Below are 23743 nucleotides of genomic sequence, written 5' to 3' on the forward strand. Positions count from 1 at the left end.
TTATTTCTGTCCATGCACAACCCCCTACACTTTGCTGCTCCTGTTTCACTAGGCGACAGGAGAGGAAGGGAGAGGACAAGAAGAGCTAGGAAATCATAACATGACTGAATCCTAAAGGACACGAAAGCACAGGTAGATTGGCCATTCCTTATAATGTCAGTTTATATATATATATGTGTGTGTGTGTGCGCATGATGAACTGCATGATGATCTACAAGCAATAGCAGTTCCAAATAACACAATAAAAAATCCACACACATCTTTTAAATCTTATCAGTCTATGGTTGCAGATTTTTTTTAGATTAAAAAAAACAATTAAAAAAAATTAATTCTGTTTCGCTCTGATGCATGTCATCCTTGACTGATCATTTAATTTAACATTTTTAAATTAATTAGCAAACCTTTGCTTACTGGTGAGCTACAAATATCCCTAAAAGCAATGCAGGATTAATTGTCTGAAACCGTTTTCATGTTCAAGTCCATTAGCAAAATGCAGCTGAGCAGGCTGCAACTAACTGCATTGTCACAGAGCACCATTTATAGCTAGTACAAATCAATACAACTGCAACTTGTATGCAGAAAATTTACTCAGGTCCTGAGCACAGAGCAGATTTTTGCCATTTCATTCCCTAACCTGCAGGCTAAGTTATCCCTGGAGCAGATTTAAGAAACAGAGGCTGTACTGCAAAAAATGATACCTTAGCAAGTGAAAATATCGTGAATATTGGCAAATTCAACTAATTTCTCCTTAAGGGATTGTTTTAAACAAATATAAGATTATTAAGTCTATTTCTAGACATTTTGTTTTACTCATTTCATGCTTGATTGGCAGATAATTTTGTTTCTTTCAAACATTCATTTCTATAACAATGAGAAATGATCTGCCAATAGAATAACACAATTTCAAGCGTGAAATGACAAATCTGTCTGACAAGGGCCTTTCTGTGTGAAGTTTGCACATTCTCCCCGTGTCTGTGTGGGTTTCCTCCGGGTGCTCAGGTTTCCTCCCACAGATCAAAGACATGCAGTTTAGGTAAAATACCCAGCCACTGGGATTGTACAAGCCAGTGCATACTTAGTCCCGGTCCCAAGCCTGGATAAACTGGGGAGGGTTCTGTCAGGAAGGGTGTCCAGTGTAAAACCTATGCCAAATCAAATACGTGGATCATGATGATCTGCTGTGGCGACATCTAATTAGAGCGGGCGAACGAAGAAGAAGATATAATAATCTAATCATAGGAAATATTAGATAACCTTTCCTGTATTGAAGATATCTTCATGTGTCCTTACTTAAGAGATCTTCACCTCTTAAGATATCATTTCTTACAAGTGTGATACATTCAAGCTGCTTAAAATATAAAACAACTTTCCCATAGATGCAGAGATGCATCTTCAACATCAAACCATATCTCTAGGAAGATGTCGAGGAAGGCATGTCCTGCAAGACATATTAAAAGCTATTTGAACAAGGACACACATGGAGTCACCATAAAAACTATAAATAAATAAAGCTCTGGATATTTCTGGAGTGTGGCTGGTTAGAGTTGACACATAATTGTCAAATGAGCAACAAGGCACAAACTGAAGAATTATAGAGTTACTTCTACCACCTTTTATTTAAAAAAAATATGGCCACTACTTCAGGTGCACTGTCAAATAATAAGAATAAATTATTAGCAATTAAAAAAAAAATGTGAGTCAAAGTTAAAATCAGAACATCAAATATACAAGTTCAAGAGATTAAAAAATTATATGCAACTTACTTTTAGTACCTTTCTTCTGTGTCACTACAGTTCAGAAACAGTGGAGAATGTGACCACAAGTATGTGGAAGGCAATGACTTGCATTTATGCAACTGCACTTAATGCTCGTCAGTGAGTAACATTTAGATTGACAGATCACAGGCACACAGTTCCTCCATGCTTATCTGAGAAAAATGAACTTGTGCATGAGGAAATACAACTGTAACAGCTCTGTTTGTTGATTGCCTTTACCCACATTTTTACTTAGCAATTCAAACATCCTTATTTTACAATATCATTTTAATTTTAGTATTCCATATGTACAGACCAAAATGCTGCAATGTGTTTATATCTTTAAACCCATCCATCCACATTTAAATGGTAAGACAAAACAGATTTCTGAATTCAAATTCAAAACTACACTTTGCGTCATTCATATATAATTTTAGTTGCAGATTTTTAGTGTCACTAGGAAAGTTTATTTCAGGGTGCTGGAAAAGAGGCTCCAACCTCAGATTCAGGAGGAGCAATGCGGATTCCATTCTGGCTGTGGAACAGTGGACCAGCTCTTTACCCTGGCAGGGTTGTTGGGGGGGTTAATGGGAGTATGACCAGCCAGTCTACATGTGTTTTGTTAATTTGGAAAAGGCTTACGACCGTGTACCCCGGGGGCTCTTGTGGGGGGGCACTGTGGGAGTATGGGGTATCGGGGCCATTGCTACGAGCCATCCAGTCCTTGTACAAGCAAAGTGTGAGCTGTGTCTGAATTCTCAGAATAAAGTCAAACACGTTCCCAGTGGGTGTTGGACTCCACCGAGGCTGCCCCTTGTTGCTGATCCCACTTGTTATATGCACGGATGGGATCTCAAGGCACAGCCAGGGTGAGGAGGGTGTCCAGTTTGGGAACCTCAAAATTGCATCTCTGCTCTTTGCAGATGATGTGGTTCTGTTGGCTTCTTCAGAGTGTGACCTTCAGCAAGCACTGGGACAGTTTGCAGCCGAGAGTGAAGTGGCTGGGATGAGAGTCAGCACCTCCAAGTCTGAGGCCATGGTTCTCTGCCGGAAAATGGTGGAGTGCTCCTTCTGGGTTGGGAGTGAGTTGCTGCCCCAAGTGAAGGAGTTCAAGTATTTTGGGGTCTTCATGAATGATGGTAAAATGGAGCGTGATATGGACAGGCGGATTGGGGCAGCGTCAGCAGTAATGCAGGCATTGTACCAGTCCATCGTGGTGAAGAAGGAGCTGAACCGGAAGGCAAAGCTTTCAATTTACCAGTCAGTCAGTCAGTCAGTCAATTTATGTTCCAACCCTCACCTATTGTCGTGAGCTTTGGGTAGTGACCGAAAGGATGAGATCGCAGATACAAGCGGCTCAAATGAGCTTTCTCCGTAGGGTGGCTAGGTTCACCCTTAGAGACAGGGTGAGGAGCTCAGACATCCGGAGGGACCTTGGAGTAGAGCCACTGCTCCTTCATGTCGAAAGGAGTCAGCTGATGTGGTTCAGATATCTGATTAGGATGCCTCCTGAGCGCCTTCCTTTGGAGGTTTTCCAGGCACATCCAACTGAGAGTAGACCTCGAGGTAGACCCAGAACACACTGGAAAAACTATATATCTCATCTGGCCTGGGAGCACCTTGGGATTCCCCAGGAGGAACTGGAAAGCGTTGCTGGGGAGAGAGACATTTGGAATACCCTGCTTAGTCTGCTGCCACCGTGACCTGACTTCGGACAAGTGGAAGAAAATAGATGGATGGAGATTTTTAGTATAATCTTTGTAAGGATCTTTTATTGTGGGGACTTTCAATGATCATCCAGAAAACAGGCAGGGGAAAATGATGTGTACACAAGTGCCTGATTTGAAGACATTGTTGCACTACATTACAACACTTTTTTAAAAAAAATTTTTTATTAGCTTGCAAGAGTGACAACCAGTCAGACCAGAAATCAATCTAACTATCTATCCTGTCATCTATCTATCTAGCCTCTCAGTTGCCGGCCTGTTACAAGGCTGTCTGCGTCTATCTTGAGCACACTTCTTCCACTGACAGCTTGCTAGGCCTGTTGCAGCTTCCCCAGACAAGAAACAATTCAAACACACACACACTCACACCTATGGGCAATTTAGAGTAGCCAGTTAACCTAACTGCATGTCTTTGGACTGTGGGGGAAACCAGAACACCCTGAGGAAACCCTTGCAGATACAGGGATGCAAACTCCACATAGAAAGGTCTCCGTCAGCCACTGGGCTCAAACCCAGAACCTTCCTGCTGTGAGGCAACAGTGCTAACCACTATGCCACCGTGCTGCCCCAGACCAAAAATAATAATGTTAATTTGCTTCATATTTGTCTAGTCACTAAAAGGCCACCTATGTATACAGGTTAAATTTGGGCCTTGCCACTTTGCATTACCATCATCATGGCTTGTATTTCTGTATTCACACTTTTTGGTACTAATATTATTGTCCCTTTTTACTGTTGAAATGACTGATTGAGCATGCGCATAGACCAAATGTTATGTCTCAACAACATAGAATTACTTCTGGGAAGATAACACGGGTAGAGCTGCATTAGTACAGCAGGAACAAGGAAAACTATAACAACATTAGTATCAACCTCTGTGATACCCCATATGATGAGAATGTGAATAAAAGTATTTCAATTTGTGCATCCTTTGTGCACATTTGTGTATGCAAAATAATAATTTGTGCTCAAACAGATTTAGAGAAATTAATGATGTTCTAATGACCAAGCACCCCATTAATTCCCAAATAACTCCAAATATGTGAACGTTTGTGCATGCAAAGTAAACATATGTGCTTCAATATTTCTGAAGTTATTAAACATTATTTTCTTGATGTGTGACATCACTGAGGAAGCCCTTTAATGAAGCAGATACACTGATTAGCCATAAAATTAAAAACACTGACAGGTGAAGTGAATAACGTTGATTATCTCATTACAGTGGCACCTGTCAAGGGGTGGGATATTAGGCAGCAAGAGAACAGTCAGTTCTTGAAGTTGTTGTGTTGGAAGCAGGAAAAAAATGGGCAAGCGTAAAGATCTGAGCGACTTTGACAAATTGTGATGGCTAGATGACTGGGTCTGAGCATCTCCAAAATGGCACCTCTTAGGGCAGCATGGTGGTGTAGTGGTTAGCAATGCTGCAAAAGAAGGTTCTGGGTTTGAGCCCAGTGGCCGACGGGGCCTTTCTGTGTGGAGTTTGCATGTTCTCCTCATGTCTGCGTGAGGTTCCTCCTGGTGCTCCAGTTTCCCCCACAGTCCAAAGACATGCAGTTAGGTTAGGTTAACATGGGATGGCCTTGGACTGAAGTGCCCTTGAGCAAGGCACCTAACCCCCAACTATTCCCCGGACGCTGTAGTATAGCTGCCCACTGCTCTGGTTATGTGTGTGCTCATTGCTCACTTCCGTGTGTTCACTGCTTCAGATGGGTTAAATACAGAAAGGAATTTCACTGTGCATGTGACAAATAAATGCTTCTTCTGCTGCTGCTGCTTCTTTTTCTTGTGGGGTGTTCCCAGTATGCAGTGGTTAGTAACTACCAAAAGTGGTCCAAGGAAGGACAACCGGTGAACTGATGACAGGGTGTCAAAGGCTCATTGATTCACATGGGGCACGAAGGGTAGCCCATATGGTCCAATCCCACAGAAGAGCTGCTGTAGCACAAACTGTTGAAAAAGTTAATACTGGCTATAAGAGAAAGGTGTCAGCATTAACGTTTTTAAATACTGTAATAATTTGAGATACTGGATTTCTGATTTTAATGAGCAATAAGCCATAATCATCAAAATTAAAACAAAAAAGGGCTTGAAATATTTCACTTCATATGTAATGCATTTTTGAATTAAATTATGAAAAAAATTAACTTCTAATGTTCTAATTCTTTGAGATGCACTAGTATATAGTGCTTTAAAGAACAGATTGTCACAAAGCCACATCACATAAATCTGGATCTAAATGGAATTTATTACAAAGTATTTACCAATACCATTACCAAAGTGTGTACATCTACCACTGTTGGCATTGCCATGCCCTGTTGTGCAAGGAAAAAGCCCTGACTCCAAGCCCAGCATAAAAAAACCAAACTGAAGAGTACAGGTAATTAACAGCCTGGAGGGGTGTGCTCTGGTCAGATGAAACATTGGTCATAATGTTCAGAGCTATGTATGGAACTGTGAAGCATGGAGAGTTGCATCATGTTGAGGGTGTTTTGCTAAAAAAAGGAAACGGTACATTTCAGAGAACAGATGACATTCTGAGAGTGGACAATTATCCAGAAATACTGACACCTCAGAACATCAGCCAGAAAGTTAAAACTTGGTCACAACCGAGTCTTCCAGCAGGAAAATTATCCCAAGCATACTTTATACAGTTAAAGTAGATACCATAGTTAACACAGGAACTGTTTGATAACATAAAATGCATGGAGTTGTGAAAAACTGAGTTTGGATGCATAAGTGTATGTGAATATTTGGTCTCAACTCTGTTGTAGAATAACAGAAGAGGTTTGGGAGGGTTGTCAAACTCACCAGAATAATACTAATGTCAGCAAGAGAGAATTAACTACAGAAAAAACTGCAAAACAACAACAACAACCACCTTGATGGGGAAGTCATGGCCTGATGGTTATAGAAGCAGCTTTAGGACCAGAAGGTCACCAGTTCAATTCTCTGGACCAGCAGGAATGCCTGAAGTGCCCTTGAGCAAAGCACCTAACCAGGCTGCTCTGGGTATGTTGCACGTCGTTCTGGACAAGAGTGTCTGCTAAATGCCTGTAATGTAATGTCACTAATACTCTTGTGGCTGTACGAATAAAAAAAAAACACAGAGATGCTACAATTTTGAGTGGAAAGTATGGAGCTTATTATAACAGCAAAGTGGGAATAAATCTGGAATGGGATTTTCAACGAGCATGTGTGAGATCTATCGGCAGATGCCCACAAACTTTTGACTAGATAGTACACAGAATGTTTGAATCATTTTAAATTCATTTAGCAAATGTCAAATTTTTTAATCTATGCAATGGAATTAAGGGACCAGATAGTGTGAACAAGTCATTATGCAAAGAAACCAGTCAGAAAAATTCTGATGATAGACAGGATAACAGATGACAGACAGGAGTGTCCACAATGCAAAATAGCAAACCCAGCAGGAAAGGAAACTATAAAGCTTTCAGGCTGAAGATATATCTAATCTTTGTTTTGGTTCAGTCTCTTATGTTTGTTTAAAGCAAATTGTTTCTACCACTGAGAGTCATCCACCCAGAAGTACCACCCTAGCAAAACCTACAGTGGTGCTTGAAAGTTTGTGAACCCTTTAGAATTTTCTATATTTCTGCATAAATATGACCTAAAACATCATCAGATTTTCACACAAGTCCTATAAGTAGATAAAGAGAACCGAGTTTAACAAATGAGACAAAAAATATTATACTTGGTCATTTATTTATTGAGGAAAATGATCCAATATTACATATCCATGAGTGGCAAAAGTATGTGAACCTTTGCTTTCAGTATCTGATGTGACCCCCTTGTGCAGCAATAATTGCAACTAAACGTTTCCAGTAACCGTTGATCAGTCCTGCACATCGGCTTGGAGGAATTTTAGCCCATTCCTACATACAGAACAGCTTCAACTCTGGGATGTTGGTGGGTTTCCTCACATAAACTGCTCACTTCAGGTCCTTCCACAACATTTCGATTGGATTAAGGTCAGGACTTTGACTTGGCCATTCCAAAACATTAACTTTATTCTTCTTTAACCATTCTTTGGTAGAATGACTTGTGTGCTTAGGGTCGTTGTTTTACTGCATGACCCACCTTCTCTTGAAATTCAGTTCATGGACAGATGTCCTGACATTTTCCTTTAGAATTTGCTGGTATAATTCAGAATTCACTGTTCCATCAATGATGGCAAGCCGTCCTGGCCCAGATGCAGCAAAACAGGCCCAAACCATGATACTACCACCACCATGTTTCACAGATGGGATAAAGTTCTTATGCTGCAATGCAGTGTTTTCCTTTCTCCAAACATAACACTTCTCATTTAAACCAAAAAGTTCTATTTTGGTCTCATCTGTACACAAAATACTTTTCCAGTAGCCTTCTGGCTTGTCCGTGTGACCTTTAGCAAACTGCAGACAAGCAGCAACATTCTTTTTGGAGAGCAGTGGCTTTCTCCTTGCAACCCTGCCATGCACACCATTGTTGTTCAATGTTCTCCTGATGGTGAACTCATGAACATTAACATTAGCCAATGTGAGAGAGGCCTTCAGTTGCTTAGAAGTTACCCTGGGGTCCTTTGCGACCTCGCCAACTATTACACGCCTTGCTCTTGGAGTGATCTTTGTTGGTCAACCACTCCTGGGGAGGGTAACAATGGTCTTGAATTTCCTCCATTTGTATACAATCTGTCTGACTGTGGATTGGTGGAGTCCAAACTCTTTAGAGATGGTTTTGCAATCTTTTCCAGCCTGATGAGCATCAACAATGCTTTTTCTGAGGTCCTCAGAAATCTCCTTTGTTCGTGCCATGATACACTTCCACAAACATGTGTTGTGAAGATCAGACTTTGATAGATCCCTGTTCTTGAAATAAAACAGGGTGCCCACTCACACCTGATTGTCATCCCATTGATTGAAAACACCTGACTCTAATTTCACTTTCAAATTAACTGCTAATCCTAGAGGTTCACATACTTTTGCCACTCACAGATATGTAATATTGGATAATTTTTCTCAATAAATAAATGACCAAGTACAATATTTTTGTGTCATTTGTTTAACTTGGTTCTCTTTATCTACTTTTAGGACTTGTGTGAAAATCTGATGATGTTTTAGGTTATATTTATGCAGAAATATAGAAAATTCTAAAGGGTTCACAAACTTTCAAGCACCACTGTATCTAGAAAATTATTTTTCCAACCAGGAGTCAGCTCATGGTCCCAAGGGTATCCTGGCCATTAAAAATTCCTTCTCGGGTACTCAGTATGTCCACATCTGGGATATGAGGAAAGTTCTTCAGAGAAAAATGCTGAGATGAGAAATCTAATCTTAAATTAAATTATGAAAAAAATGAACTTTTTCATGATATTCTAATTTTTTGAGATGGACTAGTATATCGTGCTTTTAAGAATAGATTGTCACAAAGCTGCATCGCATAAATCTGGATCTAAATTTAATTTATTATAAAGTATTTACCAATACCATTACCAAAGTGTGTACATCTACCATTGAAATAATATATGTGATGCCATACTGTCGCTGTATATTTTTTGTATCAGTGGTGGCAAATTTCTATATACAACCCAGTTCAATTAACAACTGAACTTCACAATATCATATAAAATTACTGTTTAAATAGTTAAGCACACAACACCAGTCTCAAAGGTTAGGTGGACATTAGGCAACTAATAGCTCAATATTTTGTGTTCGAGACCCTTTTTGAATGACAAAAAGAAACAAGCAAAGACAATATGTAATACCTTGGAAAAATAAACAAAGTCCTCTCTTGGCACTGGTAAGATTCATTACAATATGATAACATTTATGCAACATTTTATATGACATGAACACTGATGGCTCACTTGAGGTAGGCTGCATCACAAAATTGTTTTTACTGCATTTGTGTTAAATATAGATAAACTGGGGCGGCACAATGGTGTAGTGGTTAGCGCTGTCGCCTCACAACAAGAAGGTCCGGGTTTGAGCCCCATGGCTGGCGAGGGCCTTTCTGCGTGGAGTTTGCATGTTGTCCGTGTGGGTTTCCTCCGGGTGCTCCGGTTTCCCCCACAGTCCTTAGATTAGATAAAACTTTATTGATCCCTTTGGGAGGGTTCCCTCAGGGAAATTAAGACATGCAGGTTAAGTTAACTTGTGACTCTAAATTGACCATAGGTATGAATGTGAATGGTTGCCTGTGTCAGCCCTGTGATGACCTGGCGACTTGTCCAGGGTGTACCCCGCCTTTTGCCCGTAGTCAGCTGGGATAGGCTACAGCTTGCCTGCGACCCTGTAGAACAGGATAAAGCGGCTACAGATGATGAGATGAGATGAGATAAATAAACTGGGGCGGCACAGTGGTGTAGTGGTTAGCGCTGTCACCTAAGAAGGTCTGGGTTTGAGCCCCGTGGCCGGCGAGGGCCTTTCTGTGCGGAGTTTGCATGTTCTCCCCGTGTCCGCGTGGGTTTCTTCCGGGTGCTCCGGTTTCCCCCACAGTCCAAAGACATGCAGGTTAGGTTAACTGGTGACTCTAAATTGACCGTAGGTGTGAATGTGAGTGTGAATGGTTGTCTATGCGTCAGCCCTGTGATGACCTGGTGACTTGTCCAGGGTGTACCCCGCCTTTCGCCCGTAGTCAGCTGGGATAGGCTCCAGCTTGCCTGCGACCCTGTAGAACAGGATAAAGCAGCTAGAGATAATGAGATGAGATAGATAGCCTGGACTTCATCCTCTTTATCCATAACTGTCTTAATTATTTTTCCTTTTAAATTTAAAAAGGTGCTGACTGCAAAGTCATTTGAATTTTTACTTTTTTTTATTGTGCATGGCATTTTCCTATGTCTTGCAAGAACACGATCATGTGGACAAGACGTGATCATTTTGATGTGCTGAGGGTTGCTTTTCTCCGTTTTGAGACCGTTTTCCTACCTCTTGAGGTAAACAGTAAGGCCCTACAGAAATAACAGAATGCGAGGAGCTTTAACTAATTAGCATAACTGTGGAACTGCATCACACCAACATGGTGACACATGGAAAACATTGTAACTCTGCATCAACCTCAGAGAGTTTTGAGTCGCAGGTATGTAATTTGTGGTTGACATTCGTGAATAGATCCGTGAAACAAAAGATGAATATATCCTTTCTCTATTACTGCTTTTGTGTTATCGTTTCTTTCTCCAAGATCAAAACATTAGGTATATAACTCCATACTCGCTACCGTGGAGTTGAGCCCATGCATTCTGAGGCTAAGATAGCTAAGCACTAGCTAGAATGATTTAGTTATCTCATCTCATCTCATCTCATTATCTCTAGCCGCTTTATCCTTCTACAGGGTCGCAGGCAAGCTGGAGCCTATCCCAGCTGACTACGGGCGAAAGGCGGGGTACACCCTGGACAAGTCGCCAGGTCATCACAGGTCTGACACATAGACACAGACAACCATTCACACTCACATTCACACCTACGGTCAATTTAGAGTCACCAGTTAACCTAACCTGCATGTCTTTGGACTGTGGGGGAAACCGGAGCACCCGGAGGAAACCCACGCGGACACGGGGAGAACATGCAAACTCCACACAGAAAGGCCCTCGCCGGCCCCGGGGCTCGAACCTAGGACCTTCTTGCTGTGAGGCGACAGTGCTAACCACTACACCACCGTGCCGCCCGATTTAGTTATCTGTCCAGAAAAATGACACATGCTCTAACCTTGCTCTATCTTGCAGTTGCACTCACTAGGCAGGCTTTCCTTTGCTTTTCTGCTGGCTTTTAGCTGGAGTGAGAGCAGAGTCTGCCATGTTTGCCCATGCTGACTTGTTTTGGTTAGAAGTAGGTCAAACACACCCTATGGTGGTCACGTGATATTGTTGCTCACTTGGTTTGGCAATCTCTGGAATTGTAAAATGCAGGACACATTTTGTCTTGGCAAAACTGACACATTGGATACACAGTGTGTGCAGCATCAAAACATCTCAAAACTAACAGCAATAGAAATAGAACATTTTATCCAGAATTCAACTTTGCAGTCAGCACCTTTAACCCCCTCCCCTTTCTGTCGTGCTCTAGCCCTGTCTTTAAAACCTACACAAGTAAAAGGGCGGAATACTTTAATTTGTGCATTTTTCCTCATACTGTTGTCCCATATTTTCATATCAATTCATAATTGCCTAAAATGACATTCGCAATTATGTCCAAAGGGGTAAAAGATCAAACCCAACACCACACTAATCCTACACATGCCTGGTCCATAACAGAATGTCACCAGTATTACCAAACTGATATGACGCTATCATTACGCTATTTTAGTCCAACAGTCAGCCTTGGCCACTTCACATGGTTGCAGTTTGGTCATCAGGACAGTTTCCTGAGCAACTTAATTGCTGATAGACAAAACAATGGTTACAATATTCCTCATTTTTTTAAATTAACCAGGCACAGAGGAAGTATTGAGACAATAATGCACACTGTCAGAGGCTGTCAAACAATTTTAAGAGCTGGTTAATTGAAAGTTTGTCCTGGTTTAAAAAAAAAAGAAGAAGAAGAAGAAGCTTCTATTTCATATAATTAAATCTGTCAAGTAACTTGGTCTATTTGTTAAGGGTTTCTAAATAAGAGTGTTTAGCAATCATGAATGAGTTGGCTCTGAAGCAACTCTGTCTCTCTCTCTCTTACACACACACACACTTTGCAGCTGTTCACACATAACAGTGGGGTGACCAATGAAACTAAAGTTAATGTGTATTTAAATAAGCATGGACAACAGAAGTTGTTATTCGTTCGAAACAGTCATGCCTCTGGGGTTACAACAAAGGCAGAAAAATAAATACTGTTATCTTAACATCCCTGCATTCCTGGCATAGGTGTCTATTTATGTTCGCTTCATGGGCACCAGTGCCATCCTGCAGTTTGTCTTTTTCACATGTCTTCACTGGGTATCAGTGACTTAATACCAGATACGCTTAATACCAGGATATTCTCTGAATGAACATGATTGAACTGCTAGAGATGACTGATGCCAGACAAAACCCATCTCACTGCTCAAAATGAAGTGTATATAAAACAGCACCATGGACAGTAGCTCTTCTGGACAACAACGTTGCATGGTCACATCTCTTTTATAATATCTATTGGGATTTTTTTTTACCTTCTTTTGCCTTCTTCTTGCGAGCCAGCGTTCCTCCGAGCTTCCCGAGAAAAGACTCGTCTTTCTTCATCTTTCCTGAATGCGCCGCAGACCTGGCCGAAGAAGTAGCGGACATCTCTCAAACTGCTCAGATTTCCTTTTCATCCAGGGCTGTGTTTCAAATCCGGAAAGGACGCACTCAGTACACTTCAGAGCGCACCTGGGGGTAACAGAAGTGCCACGTTAAAGCTCTAGAGCGGCGCAGACAGAGCGGCGCAGACAGAGCGGCCTGCTTTCGGACCAACAGTGGACGAAGGGTGACTCTTTATAGTCACCGGTCTGATATATGGAACGCCAAAAGGTCCATAAATGTAGAGAATATATAGGGAGGGAAAGTGAAACACAGCGATCCTAGTGGTAGCGTTCCTAAACCGAGAGCCATACTATTGAAAATCCCATAGACCCGATTTTTAAAAAAATCCCACGAAGTTATGACGTGGAACTTGTACACCCCCCAAAAATATGTTGGGATTAGGGTGGCATGGTGGTGTAGTGGTTAGCGCTGTCGCCTCACAGCAAGAAGGCCCGGGTTCGAGTCCCGTGGCCGACGAGGGCCTTTCTGTGCGGAGTTTGCATGGTGTCCGTGTGGGTTTCCTCCGGGTGCTCTGGTTTCCCCTACAGTCCAAAGACATGCAGGTTAGGTTAACTGGTGACTCTAAATTGACTGTGAGTGTGAATGGTTGTCTGTGTCTGTCAGCCCTGCGATGACCTGGTGACTTGTCCAGGGTGTACTCCACCTCTCACCTGTAGTCAGCTGGGATAGGCTCCAGCTTCCCTGCGACCCTGTAGAACAGGATAAAGCGGCTAGAGATAATGAGATATTGGGATTATCTACTAACTGTGAAAGTATCAGGGGAAATTTCGCTGTCTTTTAAAAGCTCGAAATTGCGCCTAACCTGGCAGAAACAGACTACAACCAAACTGTCTAGTCAGAGTCGCTCATATTACGTCAGCAGTAGGCTTGATAAGTTTTGTTCTTCATACTAGCCCTTACGAGTGCTGATAGCTCTCCCTGTGAATAGCAGCAGTTGACTACATGCCCTGATCTGTAATGGTTATCCCCACAAGGGATGCATTTCTTATTGGTACAGAAATACTCCACCAACCACGCTATACAAATCGGCATGTTGATGTAGGCTACTCGCCGGCCGCTACCTGCTACAGATTTGGAAAGGCGCTAGACTTGCGGTGACGTCACATACGCAACGTCAGGTCCGTGTAGTCTTTGATCAGCTTATTAAAAAACATTCAAAACAATTCAAATCGGTGGAAAAAATAAAGTATGATCACCAGGATCGATAGAGCTGCCCGACATGCACAACATATGGAAGCCATTGTCTTAACTTTGAAGTGTAACCCTAAATGCAATTTTTTGAAAAGATATTCCCATTCATTTTGCCATAGAGGTTGGAATGCATCCAGTAGGGGGCGATGAGATTACTTTCCCTCCTTATTGACCGCATTTAAAGGAGAACTGAAGTCATTTTTAAACTTGCTTTACAGGGGCTAGCTGGAGGGGTCCTGGGGTGCCCGTGACACCCCCCTTTGTCGGACCATACATTGTTTCAATAGCCGCATAAGAATATTAGAAAAGCACCCACTGTAATTTTTCTAACTTTTTTTTTTAAACTAGATTGTCACCTCAGCCTCATTAGGGTTTCTATAACCTTGTATGGACTTCCTGTGGTTTGGGCGCGAAAACCCAGTTCTGTGAAAGCACAACACGATCTCACTAGAAAGCAAGGTCAAGTTGCTAGTGTAGCTGCAGTCTTTTTAGTTGCGAATTACAAGTATTTCCTCATGTTAATAATTTGCCATATCAAAACAAGCGGAACTTTCCTCCTTCTTTTGATGTGAAGAGAGGTAAGCAATTTATTATTTATTTTTTCCATCAAAGTTGCATTTTGTGGCTTCGAAGCTAAGTTTTAGTGTACCATTTCTAGAAGACAACATCAAGAAAACATGGAAGAAACAGCAATAATAAAAGAGCTGGTCTCTACCTAAGCTACCAAAAACTAGCAATGGTAATTATTTTTTGTTACATATTTTTCATAGTCAGGACTGGCGATGAGGGCGGCACGGTGGTGTAGTGGTTAGCGCTGTTGCCTCACAGCAAGAAGGTCCAGGTTCGAGCCCCGTGGCCGGCGAGGGCCTTTCTGTGTGGAGTTTGCATGTTCTCCCCGTGTCCGCGTGGGTTTCCTCCGGGTGCTCCGGTTTCCCCCACAGTCCAAAGACATGCAGGTTAGGTTAACTGGTGACTCTAAATTGACTGTAGGTGTGAATGTGAGTGTGAATGGTTGTCTGTGTCTATGTGTCAGCCCTGTGATGACCTGGCGACTTGTCCAGGGTGTACCCCGCCTTTCACCCGTAGTCAGCTGGGATAGGCTCCAGCTTGCCTGCGACCCTGTAGAAGGATAAAGCGGCTAGAGACAATGAGATGAGATGAGGATTGCTCTGTGGCACAAGGACGCAAACCACAACCATCTCTCCACAAACACTAGTAGTAAAAGAAAAGACGAATCTAGTTTAGTAGAATTGGACACAAAAGCTTTTTTTTTTAACTTTCATTTATTTGACAGTGTGTCATCTGGTAGTGTGTCCAACAAACTTTTCTGAGCTTTCCAGAATGCAACAACCCCCCAAATCTACAGTACATGTGATTAAATAGCATTAGGTTGCTGGCTCACAGCTCCAGGATCCTTGCTTCGATCCTGAGATCGGGTTTAAGCCTGGGTGGATCTTCCATGCACATTCTTTCCTTGTTCCCATGGGTTTCCTCCAGGTTCTTGGGTTTCCTCCCACCTCCCAAAAACATGCTAGGAAGTCGATCGGCTACTTGCCCCAGGTGTTAATGAGTCCAGTGTTCCCGGATCCAGCATGATTCTGATAAAGATAAAACACTTACTTATTGTAGATTACTATAAACAACAGCTCCTTGATTTGGGAAAGACATAACTGTTTTGAAAGAAAGCTCCCGAGATTACTCAGTCACATTAGCAATTGTTGTGTTTTGGAAATTGTTAGAATTTACGATAAAAAAAAAAACCTCACTTGTTTTTCCAACAGCCTTGCTTTTCTCTGTCATTTGCAAAATAATAAAATTGTGCAGAGATAAAAGAATTAGTCACATATCATAACCTCTGATTGAAATCTTACATTAATAAAGTCTCCTTTAGATATAGAAGTCATGTGTGTACAAGTTTGTTTCTGAACCTTTAGGAGTCACCATCTGTGATTTTCAGGTAGTTTGTGAAACGTTCAGAGACATCTTTCACTTGTGATTGTCAAAGTTCACTATTCAATGCTGAGATCAAACTATAGCAGACCTTTAAGTTTGATAACTCTTCATGTTAACAGCCATTTTTTTTTTTTTTTTACATTTTGATAAAACATTTTTCATAATACAGGACTTTTTGTGCCAGTGTTTGGATGTTGTCATGCTTAATTGTAAATTAAATGTGATCTGTTACTATTATCAAATAGATGAACATTCTCCTCATTCATTTATTTGTAGTATTTAATTAGTTTATTAGCAAGCAGTTTAGTTTAAATATCTGCATTAATACTTCAAAACCAGACACATTTGCCATGTTTATGGACCGTTTGGCTTTTCATACTGCCTCTGCCTCCTCCCACTGCCAGGATCATGGCTGGAAATTTAGCAGCCTGAAGATCCGGAGGAGAAATCTCATGAGTGCATTTTTTACCCATTTTATCTTTAATTAAAATTTGTTTAATTCTAAATACCAATGACAAAATCCAATCTTAGTTTTAAAAAAGTAAAATGTACAAATATTACATATTACAGATAACCGGTTACAAATGAACCTGTGTTATATAAAGTTTATTAGTGGACACATGAATGATCTCACTGTAATATCCACTGTATCTTAAATCATCATATTCTGTTATCTTCGTACTCAGTGTCCCATTAACTCATCTTCATAATATGCATTTTAAACTACACACTGTATTTCAATGATATACTGTAGATATTTTTGACAATCCTTTCCCCTTGAATTTAATACGTAAAAGATGTCATTTTGACCCAATTTCAGAACATTAGCATTAAAAGCAGTATATTTAATAAAACATGACACTGTAAAGAATTTATGCTAATCATTCTCTTTTACTAAATCAGGACAGACTTTACATTTTTCATTGTGGCAATGGGGGATTTAATCATCCATCAAATCTATACATATAAAACGTGTTCTAATAAGAATATCATTGTCACGTTTAAAGCCAGTTCTCATACATACCACCCACCAAAAAATAAACATACATACTTCCAACAATGTTGGGACATTGTGTAAAACAAACAAACTGCAAATTATTTGAGAGTCCTTTTTGACCCATTTGAAAACAACACAAAGACTTTTAATATTCAAACTGAAACTTTGTCTTTTGTAAATATACACTCATTCTGAAATTGATGCTTGCAACATGCTCCAAAATAGTTGGGACAGGGGCATGCTTACTGCTGTGTTACATCACCTTTTCTTTTAACAACCCTAAGTAAGCGTTTGAGAACTGAGGATGCTAACTGAAATTCTTTCAGGTGAAATTCTTTCCCATTCTTGTTTGATATATAATTTCAGCTGCTCAACAGTCCAGGGTCTCGGTTGTCATATTTTATGCTTCATAATGTGCCAAACATTTCCAATGGGAGGCTGGCAGGCCAGTTTAGCACCTGCACTCTTACTACAGTATGTGGCTTGGCATTGTCTCACTGGAATAAGCAGGGATATCCCTGAAAAAGAAGTCTTATGGATGATAGCATGGTGCCTTGACAGATGTGCAAGTTACCCATACCACCACAGATGCTGGCTTTTGAGCTTTGTGCTTGTATCGGTCTAGATTGTCCTTTACCTCTTTAGCCTGGAAGACATAAATGTCCATTATTTTAAAAAATAATTCAAAATGTGGATTTGTCAGACCACAGCATACTTTTCCATTTTGCGTCAGTCCATCTCAGATGAGCTCAGACCCAGAGAATTTGGCAACGATTCTGAATGTTGTGGATATATGGCTTTTGCTTTACATGGCAGATGCAGCAATGAACTGTGTTTATCGACAATGCTTTTCCAAAGTGTTCCCGAGCCCATGTAGGAATATACTTTATACAGTCATGTCGGTTTTTAATGCAGTGCCACCTGAGGGATCAAAGGTCACGGGTGTTCAATACTGGTTTTCGGCCTTGCCCCTTGCATAGAGATTTCTCTGGATTCTCTGAATCCTTTGATGACATTATGGATTTTTGATGGTGAAATCCTTAAATTCCTTGTGAGAAATGCACGTTGAGAAATGTTTTAAACTGTTTGCCCATGCAGTTTTTCACAAATCCATGCTTGTGAACGACTGAGCCTTTCCAGTTGCCAATTAACCTGTTTGCCTGGAGAATGTCCTAAACAGGTCTTTAAGCATTCCACAACTTTCCCACTCGTTTCCCTGTCCCAACATTTTTGGAATGTTTTGCAGCCATCAAATGCAGAATGAGTGTATATTTATACAAAAAAAAAGTTTCAGTTTGAAATTTAAATAGCTTGTCTTTGTATTCAATTGAATATAGGTTGAAAATGACTTGCAAATCATTGCATTCAGTTTTTATTTATGTTTGATACACCATCCTAACGTTGGAATCTGGGTTGTAAAAACAAAAATAAAATTGTCACCCATCATTAATTGGGTGACCGCTATCCTTTGCTTATAGAAATCTTCTATTCTTTTGCAGGGGGAATCTTCATCTGTCCTGACTCGCTGTTCCATTTTCTGAAATTGAACACACAGACACCCACATTACCATACAGTGTCTTGCAAAAGTATTCAATCCCCCTTGGCGTTTGTCAAGGGGGATTGAATACTTGACATTTAATGCTTGTCGCATTACAAGCTGGAATTTAAATGGATTTTTGGAGGGTTAGCACCATTTGATTTACACAACATATCTACAACTTTAAAGGTGAAAATTGTTTATTGTGACAAACAATAATCAAGATGAAGAAGCACAAATCTGGAGTGTGCATAGGCATTCACGCCCCTCCCCCCAAAAAAAGTGTCAATACTTTGTAGAGCCACCTTTTGCTACAATTACAGCTGCAAGTCTCTTGGGGTATGTCTCTATTAGCTTTGCACATCTAGCCACTGGGATTTTTGCCCATTCCTCAAAGCAAAACTGCTCCAACTCCTTCAAGTTAGATGCGTTTCATTGGTGTGCAGCAATCTTCAAGTTATGCCACAGATTCTCAATTGGATTGAGGTCTGGGCTTTGACTAGGCCCTTTCAAGATGTTTAAATGTTTCCCTTTAAACCACTCTAGTGTAGCTTTAGCAGTACTGTATGTTTAGGGTCATTGTCCTGCCAGAACGTGAACCTTCATCCCAGTCTCAAACAGGTTTTCCTCCAGAATTGCCCTGTATTTAGTGCCATCCATCTTTCCTTCAATCCTGACCAGCTTTTGTGTCCCTGCAGATATAAAAAAAAAAATTTAAATTCCCACAGCATGATGTTGCCACCACCATGCTTCACTGTAGGAATGGTGTTCTCAGGGTGTTGGGTTTGCACCACACATGGCGTTTCCCATGATGGCCAAAAAAAGATTCATTTTAGTCTCATCTGACCAGAGAATCTTCTTCCATGTGTTTAGGGAGTCTGCCACATGCTGTTGGGCAAACTCCAAACGTGTTTTATTTTTTTTCTTTCAGCAATGACTTTTTTTCTGGCCACTCTTCCATAAAGCCCCGCTCTGTGGGGTGTACAGCTTAAAATGGTCCTATGGACAGATACTCCCATCTCCACTGTGGATCTTTGCAGCTCCTTCAGTGTTATCTTTGGTGTCTTTGTTGCATCTCTGCTTAATGCCCTCCTTGCCCGGTCTGTGAGTTTTGGTGGGCGGCCTTCTCTTGTCAGGTTTGGAGTGGTGCCATGTTCTTAACATTTTGCTATAATGGATTTAATGGTGCTCTGTGGGATATTCAAAGTTTGGGATCTTTTTTATAACCCAACCCTGATCTATACTTCTCCACAAATTTGTCTCTGACTTGTTTGGAGTTGCTTGCTTAGTAGTGTTGTAGAACCAGGGTCCTTCTAGAACAGGTTGATTTATACAGACATCATGTGACTCATCATGTGACACTTGGATTGCACACAGGTGGATCTTAATCAACTAATTATGTGACTTATGAAGTGAATTGGTTGGACCAGCTCTTATTTAGGGGTTTCATACGAAAGGGGGGAGTGAATACCTATGCACACTCCAGGTTTTTTTCATCTTAATTATTGTTTGGGCCACAAGAAAACAACAATTTGCACCTTTAAAAGTTGTAGGCATATTGTGTAAATCAAAATGGTGCTAACCCTCCAAAAATCCATTTTAATTCTAGCTTGTAATGCGACAAAACAGGACAAACATCAAGGGGGATGAATATTTTTGCACAACACTGTACATGCATGCACCATTATAAACATTTAGTTTCACTGAACAAGTCATCCATTTTCTGCCATATTCCCTGTGAATGTGATATAGAAACAATAACATTAGAATGAGCACACGAATATAAATCTGTGATTTGAATTTACAGCTGGGACTACTACATGGATTAAAGCAAAAAAAAAATTATTTGACTGAAAATTTACAGGGGGGGGGGTTATGGGTGGATTTCGATGAAATTCTGAGAATGGTTAACTTAGAACTGATAACTTTATCATCAATTAATTAATGGATTAATATATTCAATTTATTGCACTCTCTTTCCATTGCTTCCGTATATTATTTTTTGTGGCAAACCACACAAATGCAAGCGCCTGGAATGTTTAGTTTTTTGCACCATGAACTAAATGGCTTTCCGTTTTCACCTATTTCGTACAGCCAAGCCCACCTCCACTTGTTTTTTTACACCTTTATCGATGGCAGACACATCAGTGCCTTCTTTCATGTAAAGCGCATCCATGCTGCCGAAACTGAAAGCCGAATGACATGCTCCTCTATGCTCGACGTCAATACAGAAAAAAGTTTGGATCTTCGCTTAAATTAAAATTATAATTTGACCTTACTTTGTGTTGAATACGACTTCAAAAACAATTCAAGATTTTATTATTAAGAGAAATATTGTGGCCAACACGAGTGTTAAGTTACCTAAAAGATCGCGTGAAGTTGGCTGCTATCTACTTTGCGTTCGTTCTCATTTTCCTCCATCATTTCATAGGCCAGAAACAGATGTTTTGACGTAATTTAACTTAGTAGGCTATGATTATTATTTAACCGTAGTCTTCTAGACATTTTGACTGTTTGGGGCATTGAACGCTGGTGTATGATTTTCAGGGAATAAAGTTTAGAGCATGTCGGAACATCATTGCGCTCGCAGCCTCCAACTCCTCAAACGTCCTTTAAATTGTGATATAACGTAGGCTGTAAGGCACGGTTCTAACATACCTTACACATTGGCCTAACGAAAATAATAATTGTTGGGGCGTCTGCTGATTTGTTAGCTATAAATTTAGGTCTAATTACTTCTGACAGTCTGCAAGCATTGCACCGTCGGGTCTTCAAGTCTGGCTGAAGCAGAGGAGCGGGCTTTCCGGGGTTTATTTTTTCGTTTTTTTTTTTTAACATGCTCTATTTCTATATGCCCAGGTTTGAACTAAGTCATTTTGGCAAGATTTAATTTAATACAAAACAGAAATGGTCAGACACAAGCACCCCAAGCACATTGGAATGTATTTTGCCAATTTTGACAGCGCATGTTTTTTTAATGCCGCACCGTAGACAGCGAACGTTTAAACATGATCAAACATAGGAAATGAACGACACAAAGCATGACTCAAAAACAAAAAAGTTAAATAAATCCTGCTGATAGTTGATGGCGTTGCAACACATCAGTGTTATAACCCAATCTCTACCCAACCACCTGTCATTTTAATTCTCCTCGGATCAGCACCAACCTCACATTTGGGCTTGGGAGAGTTCAGTTGACGGAAATCCGTCACACGACGGAAAACTTTAATCCATGCTACTGTCAGAGATAATTAATCACTAATAATTAAACACTTCCTGAACAAAAACAGATACAAGAATTCAAAATAAGCTATGGTCAAAGAAACATTAACTCACTTTGTGTTGTGTTCAACAATAGACCCCACTGCTTCTGCAGTCTCTGCCTCTGTGCCTCTATAGCCTCCACATCTTTAGTCAGAGGAGGGTCCAGAGGCCCAAGGGATGGAGCAGGAGCCCCAGAGAGAGAGGCTCCTGTAGCCCTCACCATGTCTCTGTCACAGCCCTAATAAATAAAGTACCACATTAAAACATTACACACACATACATATATATATATATAGTGTGTGTGTGTATATATATATATATATATATATATATATATATATATATATATATATATATATACACACACACACACACACACAATATATATGTATGTATATATTGTATAATATATATATATATATATATATATATATATATATATATATATATAAAATATATTATATAATATAAATATATATATTATATTATATATATATATATATATATATATATATATATATATATATATAATAAATATATTATTATATATACACACATACATACACACACACACATATATACAGTGGTGCTTGAAAGTTTGTGAACCCTTTAGAATTTTCTATATTTCTGCATAAATATGACCGAAAACATCATCAGATTTTCTCACAAATCCTAAAAGTAGATAAAGAGAACCCAGTTAAACAAATGAGAAAAATATTATGCTTGGTCATTTATTTATTGAAAAAAATGATCCAATATTACATATCTGTGGGTGGCAAAAGTATGTGAACCTTTGCTTTCAGTATCTGGTGTGACCCCCTTGTGCAGCAATAACTGCAACTAAACATTTCCGGTAACTGTTGATCAGTCCTGCACACCGGCTTGGAGGGATTTTAGTCCATTCATCTGTACAGAACAGCTTCAACTCTGGGATGTTGGTGGGTTTCCTCACATGAACTGCTCGCTTCAGGTCCTTCCACAACATTTCGATTGGATTAAGGTCAGGCTTTGACTTGGCCATTCTAAAACATTAAATTTATTCTTCTATAACCATCCTTTGGTCGAATGATTTGTGTGCTTAGGGTCGTTGTCTTGCTGCATGACCCACCTTCTCTTGAGATTGAGTTCATGGACAGATGTCCTGACATTTTCCTTTAGAATTCGCTGGTATAATTCAGAAGTCATTGGTCCATCAATGATTGCAAGCTGTCCTGGCCCAGATGCAGCAAAATAGGCCCAAACCATGATACTACCACCACCATGTTTCACAGATGGGATAAGGTTCTTGTGCTGGAATGCAGTGCTTTCCTTTCTCCAAACATAACGCTTCTCATTTAAACCATAAAGTTCTATTTTGGTCTCATCCATCCACAAAACATTTTTCCAATAGCCTTCTGGCTTGTCCACGTGATCTTTAGCAAACTGCAGATGAGCAGCAATGTTCTTTTTGGAGACCAGTGGCTTTTGCCTTGCAACCCTGCCATGCACCCCATTTGTTGTTCAGTGTTCTCCTGATGGTGGACTCATGAACATTAACATTAACCAATGTGAGAGAGGCCTTCAGTTGCTTAGAAGTTACCCTGGGGTCCTTTGTGACCTCGCCGACTATTACACGCCTTGCTCTTGGAGTGATCTTTGTTGGTTGACCACTCCTGGGGAGGGTAACAATGGTCTTGAATTTCCTCCATTTGTACACAATCTGTCTGACTGTGGATTGGTGGAGTTCAAACTCTTTAGAGATGGTTTTGTAACCTTTTCCAGCCTGATGAGCATCAACAATGCATTTTCTGAGGTCCTCAGAAATCTCCTTTGTTCGTGCCATGATACACTTCCACAAACATGTTGTGAAGATCAGACTTTGATAGATCCCTGTTCTTGAAATAAAACAGGGTGCCCACTCACACCTGATTGTCATCCTCTTGATTGAAAACACCTGACTCTAATTTCACCTTCAAATGAACTGCTAATCCTAGAGGTTCACATACTTTTGCCACTCACAGATATGTAATATTGGATCATTTTCCTCAATAAATAAATGACCAAGTATA

General features: G+C 40.3%; 2 protein-coding genes across 4 annotated transcripts in view; both read right to left on the bottom strand.

Moving 5' to 3' along the window:
- The window catches only part of parvb (parvin, beta), a 30402-nt gene extending 17493 nt beyond the window's left edge, over positions 1-12909 (bottom strand). The window contains exon 1 of one of the 2 annotated variants that reach the window (XM_060914429.1): positions 12620-12909. In XM_060914429.1, coding sequence (XP_060770412.1) covers positions 12620-12734 — 115 coding nt within the window. In that variant the 5' untranslated portion in view covers positions 12735-12909. Of the gene's footprint in view, positions 1-1763; positions 1848-12619 lie in introns of those variants that run through there. The other variant, XM_060914430.1, reaches the window with a different exon arrangement.
- A 3858-nt stretch (positions 12910-16767) lies between these two features.
- Positions 16768-23743, bottom strand: part of hdac10 (histone deacetylase 10) — a 42008-nt gene continuing 35032 nt past the window's right edge. For both annotated transcript variants that reach the window (XM_060914428.1, XM_060914427.1), the window contains 2 exons: positions 21768-21933; positions 16768-18430 (listed from right to left, as the gene is read on the bottom strand). In XM_060914428.1, the coding sequence (XP_060770411.1) occupies positions 18402-18430; positions 21768-21933 (195 nt within the window). In that variant the 3' untranslated portion in view covers positions 16768-18401. The remainder of the gene's footprint in view (positions 18431-21767; positions 21934-23743) is intronic.

Source organism: Neoarius graeffei, chromosome 2, assembly GCF_027579695.1.
Source record: "Neoarius graeffei isolate fNeoGra1 chromosome 2, fNeoGra1.pri, whole genome shotgun sequence".
NCBI lineage: Eukaryota > Metazoa > Chordata > Actinopteri > Siluriformes > Ariidae > Neoarius > Neoarius graeffei.